The following is a 21,956-nucleotide window of genomic DNA, read 5'->3' on the forward strand; positions in this document are numbered from 1 at the left end:
CACAGCAGTGAACACACACACACCGTGAACATACACCCGGAGCAGTGGGCAGCCATTTTATGCTGCAGCGCCCGGGGAGCAGTTGGGGGTTCGGTGCCTTGCTCAAGGGCACCTCAGTCGTGGTATTGAGGGTGGAGAGAGCGCTGGACATTCACTCCCCCCACCTACAATTCCTGCCGGCCGGAGACTCGAACCCGCAACCCTCGGATTACAAGGCCGACTCTCTAACCATTAGGCCACGACTTCCCCGTATGTAAATACATGTAAATCGTATGTAAATACACATACGAGCTGATTTTAAACTTCCGCTGATAGACTGCTTCTCTTAAAGACTATTTCATTATACTGCCTTCTGCTGGCGCTTGAACCCACTTTCCTGTTTATCAACTAAAAATGGCCAAGCAAGTGCACACACTGACAAGATACACGATACAGTACGAGACCAAACGCGATTTCAGCACCTCTCAATTTATTATATTAGATTAAGATCAGGGGTCTCAGAATCTTGTGGCAATTTTATACAGCATGCTATAAAGTCAAATATTGAGAAATTGTCAAGGCAAGTTTGGAAGACATGAAAATGCATGTTTGACAGAATGTTAACTTTTGTGTGAAGTATTTAAGAGTATTGAATTAAACAGCTGCAGCAGCTTCACACACAAATCTTTTCTCTTCAAAACAAAAAGCATCTATCCAAAATTCAGTTGCCCCCAATGAGTGACCCAGACAAGTGCAGTCTTCACCGGGTGGGTAATCTTTAGTCCAGTTATCAGGCTCATTGTTTCCATTCTCTCGTTTCATCCAGAATCTGCAAAAAGAAAAGAAAAACACCCTGTTAATTACCTTCATATATTGTTAAGTTTAATGCAGGTTGAGTTGTAAAGATTAATGAAGATCTTACTCTAATGAATTGTTAAGTGGCTGGTTATTCACCCAAACCCAGTGACCCTCGGTGTCCAAATCATTAAGACCAATCCAGTGAGTCCCTTTAACTTTTGAGGCAACAAAATCCTGATGGAAAAAAAGTATTTAATATATAATGCACATAAGTTTCAAACCAAATAAATAAATAACCTAATATTTAGAGTCAAAATTAAAATCGAAATGCACTATTTATTGGCTTTATTGAGAATAATTCATCAAGACATGTTATGCTAAATAAATAATTGTTAGTAATCTTTAGGAAAATAAACAATTGGTTTACGGTCAGTTATTTATTTACATTCTTACGTGTTCCTAAGATTTTATTATCCCTTGTGAAAATTAACGTTGGTTTTATTATAGTAAAATTGTAGTTACCATGTTTTTTGGTAGATTAATACAATTTGAAAAAACATTAAAAAAACAGTTTTACTACAAATACTCGGGATTATATTTTTGCCAATATCCGATATGACGGTATTTTTCAACTAATTTTGGCCAAAACCGATGCCGATACTGATATATTTCCTTTTGTTTGGAAACAACACCAAGTCTCTCTTGTGCAGAAATTATAAGCAAAATATGTTTAATTTTGGTTAGTTTTTAACAATAACCTATTTATTACAATTAAATAAAAAATAATGAAGGTTTTTTGACAGTACATTGAAGCTTTAAAAATAACTACAAAAAAATTATATAAATATAATATTTTTATATTTTGTTAATATATTAATATTTAAGTGCGGTAACTTAGTTTTTATTGCTACAATAGATTTTCATTTAATCATTATTTAAGTACAGTACAGTTTTTATTTGACTTTTAAATAAAAAAGTACTTGATTAAAAAATAAATAGGTAAATAAAATGTTTATGTGTAGTTGCAAGTAACAACAATCAGGCCACGTGTCCACCAAAGCCAGCTGAAAATGCCCAGCTGTGAGCGCTTGAGAGGGAAATTTTAGTTTTTTTCAGTTAAACGTTGTGGTTGCTATGATATGGAATATCCGCTGAAATAATATGGCAGATGCATCGCAAATGAAATGTTTCTCCAAGCATCATTTTTCATAACAATATGGTACTTAATTCGGCAATTCCATCTGGTAAAGAAATGAATACTCAGAGACAAGCAATATTAACTTCTCCATTGTTGTTCAGTCGTAGTACATGCAGGGTGTGACGATATTAGTCCCGCCCCTCCTCCACTGTGATTGGTTAGCTGTCTAAAAAGTGACAATGATGAGCACTAAAGTTTTACCCAAAGTTGAACATTCTTCAACTCTCGGCGCCGAGAAAAAAACGCCGGAGTGCTCAGCATTAGGGGTGCCAACTGCACACGGCTACATTTTCATATAAATTTTATATAAAATTTTACTTAAATGTTTTGCAAAATTTACTTTATTTTTTTTTTTTATTATTATATAAGCAGTCTACTTTTTAAAAAATTACTCATTAAAATAAGTGTTCCTCAAGTATCCGAGAGTTTACAGACAATAGTAATGGGTGTTTATTTTTTCCTCAGCATTAATGCTGATTATTACTGATGAGATCATAGACAGTGGCAGATTTAACAGGCTGCATTCAGACTAATGCACAGATCTATTTTGATATATCAGTTGTTTTGTCCTGCTCTGAAAACAACTGACTGTGTGTAGCCAACATCAATTTCGTATAAAAGTATTCGAAAATGCAAGTGGATTTAACCGCAACCGCAATCGAGCTTCAGGACAAATAAACACAAGGCGCATGCCAAAGTCTAATAGTACTGCATTCCAAATGGCATAAATGAAAGCATATCTAAAGAAAACACAGCGGGTGGAAGCACGTGTCTTACTGGCAAATTCTATTCAATGAAGCCCACCGCATCTCTAGCGCGCACACGTGCCATATGCGGGGGGGAAAAAACAAGCTTGATTCAGAATCGTGGAAGAGAGAATCGCGATGTATCAGAGAATCGATTTTTTTCTCCTACCCCTACTCAGCATGAAAAAGACGCTCCCGTTTAAAACAATTAAAAAAGATTGCTAGCTTCGGGGAAAAAAAACGCTTTGGTGGAGACTCGGCCTAATTTATATTTAATTCAGAGATTCCTCTGCGTACCACTAGAGGAAGCTCACGTACCACTAGTGGTACGCGTACCACACTTGGAGAACCACTGGTGTAGGCTATTTTAAGTTGAATTGAATTAAAAGTAGGCCAACCGCTCCCCTACAGATTAAAACTCCTAACAGAACGGGCATTAGGACCCAGGTGAGGCTGTCACTGATGCCTCTGCACGTGCTATTACTGTTTACTCTATCACACACCGACAGCATCATTCTGTAGATGCTTTCACAGATTAAATGCAGCAATCCAAAACAGTCAATAATCGTCATTCAGACAAACTTTGCTTCAAGAATGAGCCACACGGCTGACGTGATCTAATCACTAGCACACTTTGAGCACATGTGAGTTAACTCATTACTCTTATCGGCAAGACATATTGGCCTAATTTTTCATGTCAGGCCGATGCTGATATTTGGGTCATTCTACAGAAACGTCCACTTTTGATATGGCAAGATGTCTTAAAATGTATTTATTTTTTAACATTCAAACTACATTATTTACCTTTTGACTTTATGAATTTTTTTGTGCAATTATTTCAAGACCACATGTATCATATTTTGTCACTGGTGTTACCTTTAGCAATATTAAAAGTTTTCATGAAATATTATTTCTCGTTTTTTTTTTTCAGCACATGTAGACAGATTTACAGACAAATCATGAAAATGCAAGAAATAAGTAGACTGTTTTATTTATTTAATGTGACAGAAAAAACAGTACAGTAACACAGTAACACTGCACTGCACACACACCAGTGACATACGTAAGACCTGATATACTGATCTTCACCATTGTCCATAAGGAAGGTAACACCAGTGACAGTAACACCAGTGACAATTGTCATGAAAAATGCATTTTGCAAAATCTCTGCTGCAAGATATCAAACCACACGCTGTCAATCATGGTATACCCACTAAATTAATTAGTTTAAACCATTTGTATTATTATTATTATTATTTTTTTTTTTACAATTCCCTAACAATAAATAGATCATACCAGTGACGTCAACTAAAAGCTTCATATGAAATCATGAGATAAATGAGAAATTTTCAGATAACTGTAAAGAAACAGTGGACTAAACATGGGCCTTTTTCCATAGATCTTTAGAAAATAGGAAGGAGGAAGTCATCGGTGTGATTTTTTTTATTTTATTCCAAAATAAAATACTTTTGTTAAGCGGTAACACCAGTGACACAACTCCAGGGGACCAGTATTTTCATTATAGCCTATATTTTATAATATTTATTTGGCATTTGGTTTTTTATGCCATTTACATCATATAGTTGATAGTTATGAATATACTTTTGTATTTTAAATAGTAGAAAATCCTCTTTTTTACCTCAAAATAAAGCACTTTCCCTCTGTACATGGCTGTGGGGACAAGCAGTTTTGTGGTACTTGGAATTCTATATAATTAATAAAAAAAAATGCCACATTGATGGCTCAGGAAGGTGTTCAAATAACATATCGTTTCATTTTGAAATATATAAAAAAAATTGTAACCCTAATGTGTATTTCAATTGTAATATTTCTGTAAAGTTTAGGGACAGAAAAGTGTCTGTTTCTGTAGAATGGCCCATTTATATTTAAATCCATTATCGGCCGATTCCGATATCAGTCCGATAATATCGTGCATCCCTAACAAATACCATCGTTAAACTATCGTTAGTGTACCAAAACAATGGTTAATTTGTGGTTACCATGTCTTAACAGCAAAAACCATGTATTTTGGTTTTATTTGGCGTAAAACCATGGTAAATTTTCGTAAGGTATGTAATAAATGGTGAAACTAAAGATGGATGAAGAAAAAAGCGCTGTATTTAAAGGTAATTTCCTAGGATTGACATCATAGAGTTTACCAGTATTTTGGAACTGATGTGTGAATGGTATTTTACCGGTAAAAAGATGGAATACAGTTGCTTGTGTGAACAGCACATTTGTGTATTAGCCAGTGATTTTTACAGCAATTTACTGGCTTTAATGTGTGAATGGAGTTATTGTCTCTTATTAATTTTTTTTTCAGTCTTGCCATTTTTAAGGGCTGTTCACACCGAGAACGATAACTATAATAATTATAATATAGTCCACACTATAACGGGTGATCGTTCACCTTATAATCCAGGTGGATTCTTAATGGGTGTAAATGTTTTTATCGTTCATTATTTGCAAAAATTCGATCTGAAAATGATTCCAAAAATATTGTTCCTCCATGTCTTTATGGTCATGTGGCATGGACTTCCCTATTCTAATATAATAAGAATGACTATCGTTACACTGTGTCCTACCAGAAAAGACGCAATAAGATTCCTTAGATAAGAATACATTTGTTTACACTGAGTTCAGTTTCAAAGTTCAAGTTTGATTTATTTTAAAGATCTGAGGTAAATTATCCATGGTCACTTTTATTATGGCTATAGGTCATGCAAAATGACATTAAATAAAGCACATAATCAGTTGGCTACCCAAGATTATTCATGGAAAAGATTTTACATTTCATCACATCACTTGGCTTCGCATCATGTCTGGTTAGGACACAGCAACAGTCGATCAGAATGTGATCTGTAGACGTTACATGACGTTACAGAAGTAAAAGGGGTAATAAATCAAAGCAATTAAGTGTTTAACTGGTAAACACACCTGCTCTGCTTTGCTGTTTATAATCACTAGATGTCCTCCCAAAGTCACACAGTGATCTCGACTCTGTGTCCAGTTCATCTTGACTGCAGAGAAGTAGTAACACTTTCCACCAGAATGAATCCAGTGGACAGAACAAAGTGCACAACCTGTGCTGTCTTTAGTAAAAGAGGTAGAAAGGAATCAATTATTCATTATTTCACACTATTTCCCTTTTTATTGTAGAGAGACTCTGCTTATTTGTGAGCATTTAAAGTCTTTTAAGTTTGCACATGGCTCAAATCATAAGACTTACTATTAAATCTGTTCAACTTTCTAAGTGTCTCCTCATGCTGGTCGCGGAGCACGTCAAACTCCTCTTTGTAATCTGTATAACAAGGCCAAAAAAGCAAAAAAACAAAACAAAAAAACAAAAACAAAGAAGATGAGATGAAATTGTTACATTCTTCAGACCATGACACTCTTGAAGTTAATTAAAGTACAGACATTTTCAAACACTTTGTCTGTGCCTGGGTCTGAGAGAGAAATTTAGTCTGATGTAGTTAGCTAAAACAGTTTTGAAGAAAGGAAGACAACAAGGGTGGTTAATCAAAACTGATTTAAGCTGTTACAAACATAACTCACTGTTGTTAATGCGGAGATGTTCTCTAACTCTGGTGTAGTTGGCTGTAAGTTCCTTAAGCTCTATTGCCATGACTGGTACAGAAATAAGAAAATGATGGAAGAAAAACAGACAAAGTCACTCGCATAGTCATTTCTCCTTGTACGGTTAAAGAAACTTGTTGCTGTATTGTGTGTGTAAGGATAACTCAAAGTTGGAATTCAGCAGCGTAGGAGAAGGTATAATGCATGTAGATCTTTAACTTGCACTTCTGTAAAGTTTAATTAAGTTTAAATGAAGTTCAAACTTAATTTATTAGGATTGAGTTTGCAATTGTATTGTAGCTGCATGTTAATTAGTGACTAATGACACTAATTTTCAAGAGATCCTTAAATTTAGACTGTGGTTCTAACTAAGAACTAATCCCAAATATTGGTTATGTATTATTTGTTCATCAGGGACCTAGTGTCGCACAGAGTCTCACGCAGCCAGTGTTAGATCTCGCCAGTAGCTTGGTCACCGCATGCTTGTTCATACAAAAAGTGTAGTTTTCTTAGTCACGTTGCTGCAACTTTCTAAGTCAGTGATGGACAGATATCAAAAGATTTCACGTGATATTCCACATGCTATAGGATAGATCAGTAGAAAAGATTAGGAAAATGGCTTTGTGTGCCCTTTGTGCGTGCATTAAATATATTTTACTCACTTGTGCCATTAGTTTTCTGGGCAGACAATTGCACTGCAACACTGACATCTGATTAAAGACAAAACATAAGTAAAACATATGTAAAGACAAAATACAAAATTAATCTGTATGTGTTATGTGATATGGGTTATACTCACACAGGATCCCTAGAATACAGAGACCCCCAAGAGCCAAAGAGGAGCAGACAGCAAAAACAATCAAAATAATTTTGATCCATTTAGGAGGATAAACTTCCTTCTTACTTTTTTGCTCTTTGGTGGTATTACCTGTGGTAGAAATTTGATGAGATGAATAATCATTTCTGAACCCTTAATCAGTGCAGCATTACTGCCTGTATCTATTCTTGACTTTATTTGCTCACTTCTGACATATATTTAAAAAAATATCATCAACTTGTGACAACTTGCCTCAACCTAACAATTTACGATTTGCATTCTTGTCTTGAAAACTTAGTTTTGAAGTTTCAGTTAAAATCTAGCTTTCAGTCATTCACTCTAAAAGAAAATGGTGCTATACAGCACTAAAAGAGGTTATTTGGCTCGTAATCATAGGGGAACCACTTTTGGTTCTATATAGCACCAAATCTTGGTGCTTCAGTGGTTCTTTGGGGGTGATTAAGGTGCTATATAGCACCACTGTCGTACAAAGAACCCGTTAAGCCCCTTTAAAGGTTCTTTATGAGCCAAAGAACCACTGTTGGTGCTGTTTAGCACCATTTTTTTGTTGAAGAAATACAATACAACATGGAACTTCTTATGGTTCTACATAACGCTATTTGACAAAGGTGCTGTATAGCACCTTTCAAAAGTAGTTCCCCTATGATTATGAGCCAAGAACCACTTTTAGTGCTGTGTGGAACCATTTTTATTAGAGTGTTGTTACTGAAAAGATGGGAAAAAAATACTTAATGTTTAGTGCGAAGAATATAATTTAAAAGGGTCCTATTATGCTTTTTCACTTTTTAAATTTTAGTCAGTGTGTAGTGTGTATGTTTGGGCATAAAAAGATCAATTTACAAATCAAGTTACAAATCTCATAGTCCACTCGAAAGGGAGATATTTCGTAAAAAAAAAATCCCTTTTCAAGAAATATAAGGAACGGCTCGTTTGGACTACAAAGTTGTTTTCCTGTATTTGTGATATCACAAAAATAAATCCCGCCTACGGAAATTCGAATGGTTGGCAGGTGGGGGAAGCTTGGTTGAGCACTGTACGTTTCAAAATCGAACCCCGGTGCGGGTGTTTTTATATCACTGTATTTCTGATGGAAACCGACTGTTTTCAGAAAAAAATTGGATGTTATTTTGATTTCATCTCGCATGTAATGTCTGATAAAGCAGCGTTTGTGAGCTTGTGGGAGGAGCTCTGCTTTGTGTACAGCGTTACCGGGGGAACCTCGATCTCTCTGACTCCAACAGCGCCAATATAATAAATGTTTCTTGAGCAGCAAATCAGCATATTAGAATAATTTCGGATCATGTGATCAGTGTTAAAATGTAATGATGCTGAAAATTCAGATTTGCCAACAGAAATAAATTGCATTTTAAAATGTATTTTAAATTGTAAAAATGTTTCACAATGTTACTGTTTTTGCTGAAGCCTTGGTGAGCAGAAGAGACTTCTTTTAAAAACATAAAAAACCTTGCTGATCTAAAACTTTTGAGCGGTAGTGTATATACATATATATATTGTATATAAAAGTATTGGGACACCCCCTTCTTTAGAACAGAAGAAGGCACTTCCAAAACTGTGGCAACAAAGATGGAAGCATAATTCATATATTTAAAAACGGTATTTCCATCTCTGTTCCACAGTTTTGGATGCGTCTAAAATGACTGTACCCATATACAAGTCGTTGGTGTTTGGTGATGAGTTTTTGGCTTAAGGTCTGCATATAAAGTCACACCAGAGGTGTTCAGCTGGGATCAGGGCTTGGCTTTCTACAGACCAGTCAAGTTCTTCCACACTGACTGAATCAATCATGTCTGAACCATGTCTTATACACAGAGACACTGCCATGTTAGAATAGAAAAGGGTCCTGTCCAAACTGTTGCTATAAAATTAGAAGCACACAATTCCCTAGAATAGCATTATATGCTTAAACATTAATATTTGTACTCATAGAAATTACTAAAGTAGTAAAAAACGGTCATTAGAAGGGGGTGACCCAATACTTTTGGCAATATAGTGTATATATATATATATATATATATATATATATATATATATATATATATATATATACATATATATGTATATATAAAATACTCTGCAGAACTATTAAGCTTCCAGGTCTCTGGTAGAGCTGAGGTCCCCAACCACAGGGTCGCGAACATTCTGGGGAAAATGTGTCTAGATAGGATGCTCTGTCGTTGTGCGTAAATGATTGCTCTAATTATTCTGTATTTTCGTTGTATGCGATTGATATGGATTTATTCATCTTTCATGTTTCCCTGCATTTAAGATACATATGCATGGGGTTTGTCACAATGCTCAAAATATTTCTGTTTTAAACCATAAAGGTGAGCCAATGATATCACACAAGCAACATGCAAACTTTGCGCAATAGTTATGCCAGTGAACGTCTTAACTTCAGTCATACAGAAAGTGAAAGTAAAAAAAACGAGTTTTCTAACGCTGCATTAACAGCGCATTTTCTCTAAGAGACAAATCTACTTCAACGTGCTGATAAGAGTATAAATGAATAGACCTGTTTTAAAGAAGATCCCATGGTTCTTTGCATTATACTTTTTTCATGCCTTTTGTTTTTCAAATCTGTAACTGTCCAAGCCTGATTTCTGGTTTTCTGTAGCTCAAGACAGACTGTCAACATACTCTTAACAGGTAAATTATTTATTTCTTAAAATCTTTTATTAGATAAAAATATTTAAATTGTAACTTTCAAATTTTATTAATAATATAAAGATACTGATTAATAAAAATAAACTGTTATTAAAAAGGGTATTTATAACAGCAGGTCATACATAGGACTTTCAAAGCACGGTTCTTTATGGAAACTTATAAAAAAGGGTTCTATTTAGCACCAAAAAGGGATTCTGCTATTGTTTCAAGCCAAAGAACCCCAATTTGGTATTGTTTAGAACCATTTTTCTTAAGAGTGTACCTGTTAGACAGGTAGGATGGCCACATAAATACAACATTGTTATAATGGGTTTATTTGAAGATTGTTTTAAGTTCACTTAAATTAAAAGTTATTTTTAAAGCCTGATAAATGTTGAATTTGATAGTATTTATACTCACATAGCTATTTTTTGTATTGTTTTTAAACAATATTATGCAGGTGCAGTTCCACACATTACAGATGGCAAACCATGCAGGACGATTACGGAAAGCTAATTTGCTGTTAGAACCTGTTAACACTGGTGTTCCACCCTGTTATGCTCCATTCCACCCTGTTATGCTCCATTCCACCCTGTTATGCTCCATTCCACCCTGTTGACAAGTAATTTTAAATAAAAATTTGAAAGCAACATTAAATGTTTGGCATACCTTTGTCTTATTTTGTGAGGTGAGGAGCATTACCAGCATATATATGTTTTTGAGCAAAATGTTTATATTATTTACCATACTGTTGGCAAAAATGGGCACAAAAAGTACCTGTTCTTAATAATCAAGATACATTCTATTCATTAATAATTGTTTTTGTTTCAAGAATAAAAAAATACCATTATGGCATAAGGGACATATACTATCTTATTATTGCTCATTATTGTTTAACATTTACATTATTAAATTTTTGTGGTAACTATGTATATGTCCCAAACAGGGTGGAATACATTCACAGCGAGTGTCTGAACAATATACCTATAATTCTTATTAAGTCACTGAGCTTGATCAGTATGTGTTCCATATAGTGAAACATGTCACTATTTTGGTAGAATGCTAAAAACATGAAAACCATGTAACTTTTTTCCAAAAATTATGAAGCCAAAATGTTACCGAATATCAGGAATGACCCAGAAAATGAAGGCCACCACATTTTAAAAAAATAATATTGGGGATAGAAAACCATGGAAAATTATTCTCACAAAGACAATGCTTGATCCATTTAATTTTAAAAACATTGTTAACAGTGTTAAAAATCTAAAGCATTAACTCCTAAACAAACGTTACTGCACATGCGCGCTTTTGTGGCCCTAACTTAACTTCCGGGAGACATCCAAATAGAATCAGTAACAACAGTTAAGTCCCTCTAGAGTAGATTATTTTTTGATAGCAAGCTAAATATGTTTGCTGCGTAAATCAGATGGACTGAGCAATAAATACTTGGACGGACTTATTCAAAATGCAAATTCATTCTCTGCTAGCAGGAGGCGCTTTAAAGCAGGAGAACTACAGGTTTCCCCAGTAACATATATAGTGTAAGGCTCCACCCATCCGGCCCAAAGAAGGTTTCCGGTGGTGGATGAAGGTTTCCTGCGTGTTCGGTCTTTCCAGTGTGCAAAGTTCTTCAATTTAAATTAAACTCTAATCTGACTCCATTTTATCATTTAATCTGACTCCATTTTAGCTTGACCTCGTATTTAACTTGAAATACAAATTGATTGTTTGTCCATTTCTAATTTATTATTCTGATATTTGATTATTCTAGTTAACTCTTGACTTCATATTTACTCGTTCATTCGGTTGCTCATGTCTTTAACAAGGATGCAACGTAATCTACTAGAGTCAATAATTACAGAGTAAAACAGAATAAGGTCAAATGTAACAATTTATTATCAGTCAGGTAAATATTGTATGTATTATGTCAATTCCACAGCAATTCAAAGAGATCAAATCATATCAATACAAAACATCGAATTCTCAAAGATAATTCTACGAGTAAAGGATGCATACCTGACTTTATAGAAATACATAGTGTGAGTATTCAGACATACCACACTACGGGCTTCTGGCTACAGAAATCGCCCTGATCCTTTTGCCAAATTTCCTTAAGTACTTCAGACCAGAATAAACATCCCCCAAACTCGAGACAGGAACTAACAATTTGGATTTGCTTTGATCAAGCCGAGTTAGCACCTTTTTGGGACAGAAGGTAATTTGCATGAAAACCACTGGGAACTGACCCACCCTCTATAGTATGTAAAATATCTCTGAACTCTCAGGATCTGTATTCCCTTTTAGTTTACTTCTTACAAGAATGAGACCATTGTACCAGTCGCCCTGAGACAATTCAAATGATACCAAACATGACTGTAAATAACACTTGCATTAATGTAGAATATTACATTCTTCTATTGACCATTCTGAGTGAGTGAAGGATGGGGGAAGGAAGGGGATGAAAAGGAACTGATGCATATGTGAGAGAGGCATTTTCTTGTATTCTCTCTCAGTGGGATGTGGAGACAGATGTCTGTATGTTAATGCACTGTGTGTGTGTGTTGTCCATCTCAGGAGTTCAAAGTGTCTGAGTTTCTGTAATTCTTACAATAGACAAAGCAAAAGCTGCTTTATCAGGCATTTAACATGCAAGATTAAATTAAAATGACATCAAACATTTTCTAAAGACAGTGTTCCTTCAGAAATACAGTGATATAAAAACACCCACGCCTCGTTTTGATTTTTAAACGTGCATTATGTGCTCATGTTTATTCAACAAAACCTTTTGGAAAATCTTTAGACGCACTCATAACAACAAAAGACAATACTTTATTTAACCTTTCTGGTAAGAAGTCTGCGCTGCAAAAGCGAGCATTTTTGACGATTGTTTCTGTCCAGTCCACTCGTTTTATCGCGTTTAACCACAGTCGTCGGTTTTTGTCTGGCAGTGGCAGCAGGTAAAGCCATAAAATTTCTAATTGGAGCCTGCTATGTCGATTCTGGCACCCAAAATCACAACGACGATATTTTAAGCTCCTTAAGTAAACGAATATATGCTGGTTTGAATTGGCCGCCTCTAGTTTTCCCTTTGTTTTGCCTCCAGCTGGCGCTGTGACCTAATCGTGACGTCAACAAAAAAAGGGTCTATTGAGCGTTTGTGCCAGGCTGGGGAGAAAGGTATTGTAATAATGTAAATTATGTGAAAAATAATGCAATTTTTGAACCACTTTTCTAGTACACCCCCAAAACAAAATCAAGACTTTGTAAAAGAGCCCCTTTAACAAAATATTCTAACTTTAGAGCTTCAAACTGGATGTTTGAAATAAAACATACAAAACCACTACTATAAAAAAGATAAGAGTAAATTTTCACACATGGAGAAAAAATATATCACTTTTTCAGCATCATGAGAAAATGAAGACAGTCTGTCCACAGGAAGCAAAAATGGCAAACTTCCAAGGGCGTAGGTTTGCTTGACAATGGTGGGAACATAAGCAGAGCAAACCCCCCCCCCCCCCCCCCCCCCCCCACTTTATTTTCCGTTTGCTGTTCACACATTTATACAATATATCTAAATGTGAATTCACACAGCCAAACTTGTCAACAAGGCTATTTTATGCAAATGTGAATGCATTAGCAGCTAGCTGTTGAATCGCAGGTGTTTCATGTATGAGATGGAGCTGCAATCAGCACATACAATGCACGTAGGCTTTGACAATTTAATTTTAATACTATTTTATTTGTTATATTGAAGAGATCTTTTTGAAGGAAACTGATTTTCTTATGCTCTTTTTGAGCAGTCTTCAGACTGTTGTGTCGACCTTGAATTAATTGAGGTAATATTGAGGTGTTCAATAAAGCAATAAGCCCCAAGAAGCCGTGGTTTACAGTGAATTTATAACAGCTAAGGGGCGTTGTTAGGCACGACATGAAGTAGAACGCGAACTGTTTTAATTTATAAAACGGTTAGTCCATATACGTAGTAAGGTTTCACAAAATAAAACAGAGCAAATAAAGTGTAATGATATTAATAATAACATTATTCTTCCGTCAAACAATGTAGATCCTCAGAAATGGTTGTTGTTTTTTGTTGTTGTTGTTTGTCTTTTAAAGTGAAATTATATAGTGTTGACAGCGTTTAATTCCCAGGGAATGCATGAACAGGTAAAACGTATACACTGAATGCAATGTAAGTCACTTTGGACAAAAGTGAAATTGTTGAATGAACATACAGAAGAAAAACTTATACATCATTACTACAGTGCAAAATTTTTATAGAAATTGTAACGAGTACTGATAATATCCCTGTCCTTACCGTCGCATTGAGAGCATTTTTCATCTGAATCAACTGTTGAAAGTATGAAACCTGAATTTCCATAGATCGAATCCATTTCATGAGCCTGACAGAAGAGGGGACTGATGAGACTTGAGTGCTGCTTGAGACTGTTTAGAATAAGGAAGTCAAATAAAGTGTCTTTCCTATTAATACAGACAGGAAGTTATGAGGTTGAATCAGGGCTGGACTGGGACACAATTTCAGGCCGGGAAATCCTACACCCACCTAGGCCATGCTATGCAGCCAATAAATTTAGAAACCATACAACCTTTTTTTCCCCTCTAAATAAAATTTATTAATCAGCATGACCATCATAATAAAACATTTACAAGCAACCTTGAAGTAAAGCAGATCTTCTGTCAGATTACATGGGTCTGTACAGAGCATTATACCAAAAGTCCAAAGCTGCTATTTCCGCTCTACTTCTCAATCATAAAATACTCTGAACTGCAGAAGAGAGGTTAAACAAAACGTTTCCGGTTACTTAACTGTAACCTTGTTCCCTGAGAAAGCGGAACGAGATGCTGCGCTGCTCAGCGCATTGGGAACGCCTTTGACCAGCTGTGAATATTGTGTGTAACACGTCGATAGAATTGACCCGGAGGTAATATAGCCTCGGTCGATGACGTCATCGGCGCGCACCCGCAACACGAGGCTATAAATAGATGAGCCACAGGTGCATCATCAGGATATTTTGTCTGAAGAGCAGTCCTGGGACATCTTCAGCACGGCAAAGCAGCGCAGCATCTCGTTCTGCTTTCTCAGGGAACAAGGTTACAGTTAAGTAACCGGAAACGTTCCCTTTCGAAAGCTACAATCGATGCTGCGCTGCTCAGCGCATTGGGAACGAGAATACCCACGCCGCCGTGCTTGGAAATGTCTGGACCCCATGGTTGTGCAGGTGTGCCCACAAGAACGCAAGAAGGCCTCAGACATTAACTTGTGACGTTGACTCAAGGACATGAGAGCCCGGAGTGGCATGAACATCCAAACTATAAAATCTTATGAATGTGTGCGGAGAGGACCAACCTGCCGCATCACAAACCTGTTGTAAGGGGGCACCCCTTGCCAAAGCACTAGAGGAGGCGACCCCCCTGGTGGAGTGAGCCCTAAGACCTATAGGCGAAGCTTGACCGCGCGCCTCATAAGCAAGAGCAATAGCATCCCTGACCCAATGAGACATGGTCTGCTTGGTGGCAGCTGCTCCTCTGTTACTACCACCATAACAGACGAACAGTTGCTCTGACTTATGCAACTGGCTAGTGCGGTGGATGTAAGCCTGAAGAGCACGGACTGGACACAGTCTATGGGATTTCTCCTGCTCCGGCGTTGTGAACGGTGGAGGGCAGAAGGCCTCTAGAATGACCGGATGTACAGCCGAAAATGGAACCTTAGGCAGGTAATCAGGATGTGGATGCAAAATAACTTTCACCATTCCTGGGGCAAAGTTTAAGCAGGATGGAGAGATAGGCAGAGCCTGCATATCCCCAATTCTCTTCAAGGAAGTTATTGCCATGAGAAAAACCATTTTTAGAGTCAGAAGTTTATCAGACGCTGATTCTATAGGTTCAAAGGGGGTTTCAAACAGACCCTCGAGAACTGTAGTCCCATGAAGGGATCTTGGTTTTTACTGGAGGCCTCAGTCGCCTGGCCCCCCGAAGGAAGCGAGAGAGCAGAGGATGTCTCCCGAGTGGCGCCCCGTCTACCAAGGCGTGGCAAGCCGAAAGAGCGGCCACATAAACCTTAAGAGTAGCAGGGCATGTGCCTGTTGATAATTTCTCCTGCATGAAGTCCAGAACTGAAGCAACCTGGCAGTTGACTGGATCTACATTGTGTAAAACACACCACCTTTCAAAAATACCCCATTTATTGGCATAACTTTGTCTAGTGGAGGAAGCTCTAGCACTCAGAATGGTCTCAATAATGGCAGGCGAAAGCCCAGTGTACCTCAGTTGGTTCCCATCAGGGGCCAAACGTGAAGATTCCACAGGTCGGGCCTGGGATGGAATATCGTGCCCTCCGCCTGAGACAGAAGGTCCCTCCTCTCCGGAATCGCCCACGGCGAGCCGTCGAGGAGAGATATTATCTCCGAGAACCACACTCTGTTCGGCCAACGTGGCACTATCAGCAAGAGGCAAGACCCTTGTTGGCGAACTCTGGCTAGAACTCCCGGGAGCAGAGAAACTGGAGGAAACGCATACAGGCGCATCTTGGGCCATGTGTGCGCCATCGCATCCAGACCCAGTGGAGCTGGGTGACTCAGACAGAAGTAGAGGGGACATTGCGCTGTCTGTAGTGGGGCGAAGAGGTCCACCTCCGCTTTGTAAAATTTTGTCCAAATCTGTTTCACTACTTCCGGGTGGAGTTTCCATTCCCCCGTCGGTAGTGTCTGCCTGGACTGTAAATCTGCTCCCTCATTCAAATGCCCTGGAATGTATACTGCCCTGAGTGACAGGAACTTTTCCTGGGCCCAGAGAAAAATCTGCCTCGCTATTCTGTTCAGATTGCGTGAGCGCAGACCTCCCTGGTGATTTATATAAGAGACCGCTGCTGTGTTGTCCACCCGCACTAGGACATGACAGCCCCTCAATTGATGGAGAAAATATTTCAGAGCCAGAAATACGGCCATCAGCTCGAGGCAATTGATGTGCCAATCGAGCTGATGGCCCTCCCATTCCCCTTGAGCTGGACGGCCATCTAAGACCGCTCCCCAGCCCATCAGGGAGGCATCCGTCTTTAGCAGTCTGCAACGACACGGCGCCCCTAGAGTGGGACCCAAGGCGAGGAACCAGGGTCTGAGCCACAGAGATAGTGTACGAAGCCCACGGCACGTCACTTTTATTTGCCTTTGAGGATTGGATCTTGGATGAAATCCTCTGGCTTTCAGCCACAACTGAAACGGTCTCATGTGCAACAGCCCCAGAGGAATCACCGTGGATGCTGAAGCCATGTAACCTAACATCTTTTGGTACTGACGAACAGTGCGATCTTGGCCTAGCCTGACTTTGCTCATGGTCTGCCGAATGGTCTCGATATGAGCGGGAGATAGTTGTGCCCGCATCGTGATCGAATCCCAAACGATCCCGAGATAAGTCGTTCTCTGGGCAGGAGAAAGAACACTTTTCTTGGTGTTGAGTCTCAACCCTAGAGAAACTAGATGAGCTAACACGATGTCTCTGTGTTGGAGCGCCATCTCTCGCGATTGTGCTAATATTAACCAATCGTCGCTGTAATTCAAAATGCGAATGCCCTGGACTCGTAATGGAGCCAGTGCTGCATCCATGCATTTTGTGTATGTGCGGGGTGACAAGGCTAGGCCGAATGGAAGAACCCGAAATTGGTACGCTTCGCCCCCGAAAGCGAACCTCAGGAATTTCCTGTGTTGTGGCAATATTTCTATGTGAAAATATGCGTCCTTCAGATCGATCGTGACAAACCAATCGTGATGTTGAATTTGCGTCACGACTGTCTTGATGGTTAACATCTTGAACTTGAGCGCTTTGACTGCACGGTTTAAGCCTCGAAGATCCAAGATTGGACGCACCCCCCCCCCCCATCCTTTTTGTGAACCAGGAAGTATCTGCTGTAATAGCCCGACTCTCTCTCTGGAAGAGGAACATGTTCTATGGCCTCTTTGCTCAGAAGAGTTTGCAGCTCTTGTGACAGTACGCCGTTGAAACGCGGAGGACGACGAATAAATTGGATTCTGTATCCTATCTGCACTGTGCTTAATACCCACGCAGAAATGCCTGGCAAAAGTTTCCACGCTGCCAGACTCTCTGAGAGTGGTATTAATTTTAATACTTCCTTTTGAGGGGATGTTAGATGTTCGGAATGACAGCCGGAAACAACGGAACATCTAACATTTCGCTGGAAACCGCTGCCCCCCGAAGCACGAGAAGTGGCGGGGATGGAGTGGTTTCATGAGGGTAGCGGGAAGGGGCGAAGAGATCTTGAACGCGCCCCATCCCGCGGGGGACTACCCCCACCAGATTGGGACTTTCGCTTCTTGTTAATAATAGTCCTGAGGTCTGGCTTGGGAGGTTGCTGAGTGCGGCGAGCCTGTCCCCAGTCTCTACGAGGGGGAGCACGCTCTCTACGAGGGGGAGCACGCTTTTTAACCTCCCTAGCTTTTGAAGGACCGGCGCGGGGCTGGGTGGCAGACGGCCCCTCCCCTTGAGTGCGGCGAGGAAGGAACTGAACGAATGCTTCTTCGTGTTTCTTCACCTCTTTAAATCTGGCCACTACGGTGTTCACGGAGTCGCCAAACAAACCAGAGGGAGAAACAGGGGAGTCTAACAGAAACAAACGATCTTTCTCTTTAATACCTGTCAGATTCAGCCACAGGTGCCTCTCCGTGCTGACTAAAGCACTCACTGAACGGCCGATGGCACGGAGAGACAGATCTGTGGCTCGACGAAGCTCAGAGAATGCTTCCTCGTCGATGGTACTGCCCAACTCAAATCCTTCAACAGGTCAGCCTGGTATGCCTTTAACACTGCCATAGTATGCAGCGCAGCACCAGCCTGACCTGCAGCTTGGAAAGCTTTACCCACTAGTGATGATGTTATACGACAAGGTTTAGTGGGGAGGGTAGGTTTCTTTATCGAAGATGCGGCTTCGGGCGAGAGATAGCTCGCGAGCGTCTCTTCAACCCGAGGCATCTCCGTATACCCCCGCGACTTCGCACCCACGATAGTCGAAAAAGTCGACGTCGATGGCACAAAGACGCGAGAATTATATGGTAATGCGGGTGCGGACTGGAAATAGTTCAGACGGGAGCGAAGCATCTTAACTGTGAGCTGGTCACAATGCTCGCACCCGCCTTTCTCTATAGCCAGAACCGGCGTGCTCTTCCCCCAAACAAACAAAACAGTAATCGTGTGTATCCAGCTCAGACATGGGACGGGAGCATGGAGGAACACAACGCTTACTGATTTTTCTTCTTTTACTTTTTAAACTCTTTGTTGTAACATGAGAGAAAAAAATATTTGAGAATGAGAATTTTCTGCACACTACCTGACTCGACGCACACATGCACAGAATGGTCTGAAGACAAAAGACCTGATGATGCACCTGTGGCTCATCTATTTATTACCTCCGGGTCAATTCTATCGACGTGTTACACACAATATTCACAGCTGGTCACCACTAAAGGCGTTCCCAATGCGCTGAGCAGCGCAGCATCGATTGTAGCTTTCGAAAGGGAACTTTCAGCTAAGAAGGTCAGCAGATTCCCCTGACTTCGCTGCTCTCAGCAACTTTATCAATAATGTTGTCAGTGTCAAGTCCAACAAGTTAGCAAGTCCATGCCACTTGTCTGAAGATACTTTGACAGTGGTGTAGTTTCAGCAAATATTCTAAGGAAAATCTGTGCGGTGAGTATGGTTTCATATCTGAGTAATGCCTCCATGTAACCTCTGGCTTTCACTCTCACAGTCAGTTGCATTGTAATGTCTTCCTCCATCTTTGGTGGCAACAAGGTCAATGAAAAGTGACCCCCTCAGGATTTCCAAAACATCGTCCTCATTGAGTTCCTCCCACACTTTCATGCGTTTGTACTGTAGAACTTGCGCATGAATGTTGCGATGTCATTTAGCAGGGAGAAAAGTGATGCACTAGACACTACAATTCCTGTTGTGTCTGCCAATACAAGATTAAGTATATGTGACCCTGGAGCACAAAACCAGTCATAATTGGGACTTATACATCAGAATAAATAAGCTTTCCATTGATGTATAGTTTGTTAGGATAGGACAAAATTTGTCTGAGATAAAACTATTTGAAAATCTGGAATCTGACGGTGCAAAACAAATCTAAATATTGAGAAAATCGCCTTTAAAGTTGTCTAAATGAAGTCCTTAGCAATGCATATTACTAATCAAAAATAAAGTTTTGATATATTTATGGTAGGAAATTTATAAAATACCTTCATGGGACATGACCTTTAATTAATGTCCTAATGATTTTTGGCATAAAATATAAATAAATACTTTTGACCCATACAATGCATTGTTGGCTATTGCTACAAATATACCCATGCTACTTTTGACTTTTTTTGTGCTCCAGGGTGACATATGTGAATAACAGCAAACATGGACTTGTGCTGGTGCCTCTTGTGTGAGAAGTATAGAAAATCCCTTGTATTGGCCTTGCATGTTTCCAGCTAAATCTGTTGAGTTGCCAGTGCATTTCTTGATGTCAATGCCAACTTTTTCCAAAACCTTCTTCAGCAAAACAACAAGATTTTCCAATAGGCACTGGCTGCAGACATGGGCCATTTCCCAACGGAGGTCGCATTTGTAGGCTGCATATGTCATAAAGAAGATCTTATTTTAGAGTATTAACAGTTATACATTTAACCATTATTCTAAGTTAAGTGTAAATTGTTGTAATATGCTTTTGACTTGTGAATGTCAAGTCAAGTCACCTTTATTTAGATAGCGCTTTTAACAATACAGATTGTGTCAAAGCACTTAACAGTATCAAATTGGAGGATAGAGTGTCAGTAATGTATAGAAATAAGATTAAACACTCAATTTTCAGTTAAGGCATTTCATTATTGAATTCAGAGATGTCATTGTCTAGCTCAGTTTAGTTTAAATAGTATATGCGAAATCCAATTGACGATAATCGCTAGAAATGAAGTGTCCCCAACTGAGCAAGTCAGAGGCGACAGCGGCAAGGAACCAAAACTCCCTCTGTGACAGAAAGGAGAAAAAAAAACCTTGGGAGAAACCAGGCTCAGTTGGGGGGCCAGTTCTCCTCTGGCCAGGAGATTATTGTTTATTTATTATTTTAATTAGATAGTGTTCTAGTTTATTACATGTGGGATTTAGGTCCAACAATTAACACCTGTGTTTTCAGAATTTAGCAGTAAGAAGTTACTCGTCATCCAGTTTTTTATATCGACTATACATTCCGTTAGTTTCTCAGTTTGGTGTGTTTCACCGGGCCGTGAAGAAATATAGAGCTGAGTATCATCAGCATAACAGTGAAAGCTAACACCATGTCTCCTGATAATATTTCCCAAGGGTAACATGTAAAGCGTGAAAAGTAACGGGCCTAGTACTTAGCCTTAAGGTACTCCATACAGCACTTGTGATCGATATGATACCTCTTCATTCACTGCTACGAATTGATGGTGGTCAGATAAGGACAATTTGAACCATGCTAAGGCACTTCCACTAATGCCAACAAAGTGTTCTAGTCTATTCAAAAGAATGTTGTGGTCGATAGTGACGAACGCAGCACTAAGATCCAGTAGCACTAATAAAGAGATACAACCACGATCAAATGATAGAAGCAGGTCATTTGTAACTCTAATGAGAGCAGTCTCAGTACTATGATACAGTTCAAATCCTGACTGGAATTCCTCACAGATACCATTTTTCTCTAAGAAGGGATATAATTGCGAGGATACTACCTTTTCTAGTATCTTTGACAGAAAAGGGAGATTTGAGATCGGTCTGTAATTAACTAAATCTTTGGGGTCAAGTAGTGTTTTTTTAATGAGAGGCTTAATTACAGCCAATTTGAAGGTTTTGGGAACATATCCTAATGACAATGATGAATTAATAATAACCAAAAGAGGATCTATGACTTCTGGAAGCAGCTCTTTTAGTAGTTTAGATGGAATAGGGTCTAACATACATGTTGGTTTAGATGATTTAACAATTTATACAATTCTTCCTCTCCTATTGTAGAGAATGAGTGGAATTGTTCCTCAGGGGATCTATAGTGCACTATCTGATGCGATACTGTAGCTGACAGCTGCATGATTACAATTTAATCTCTGATAGTATCGATCTTGGAAGT

General features: G+C 38.9%; 1 protein-coding gene across 1 annotated transcript; it reads right to left on the reverse strand.

Annotated features, from left to right (window-relative positions):
* Positions 1–633: 633 nt before the first annotated feature.
* Positions 634–15,621, reverse strand: LOC306885819 (uncharacterized protein; the record flags this gene model as incomplete). The annotated part of the gene is made up of 6 exons (XM_079442602.1): positions 634–808; positions 902–1,011; positions 5,659–5,813; positions 5,951–6,022; positions 6,280–6,351; positions 15,255–15,621. 6 exons carry the CDS (start codon positions 15,619–15,621, stop codon positions 634–636), a joined length of 951 nt encoding a protein of 316 aa, XP_079298728.1.
* Between the last annotated feature and the right edge of the window lie 6,335 nt (positions 15,622–21,956).

The sequence above is a fragment of the Barbus barbus genome (assembly GCF_936440315.1).
Source record: "Barbus barbus genome assembly, chromosome: 19".
Classification (NCBI taxonomy): domain Eukaryota; kingdom Metazoa; phylum Chordata; class Actinopteri; order Cypriniformes; family Cyprinidae; genus Barbus; species Barbus barbus.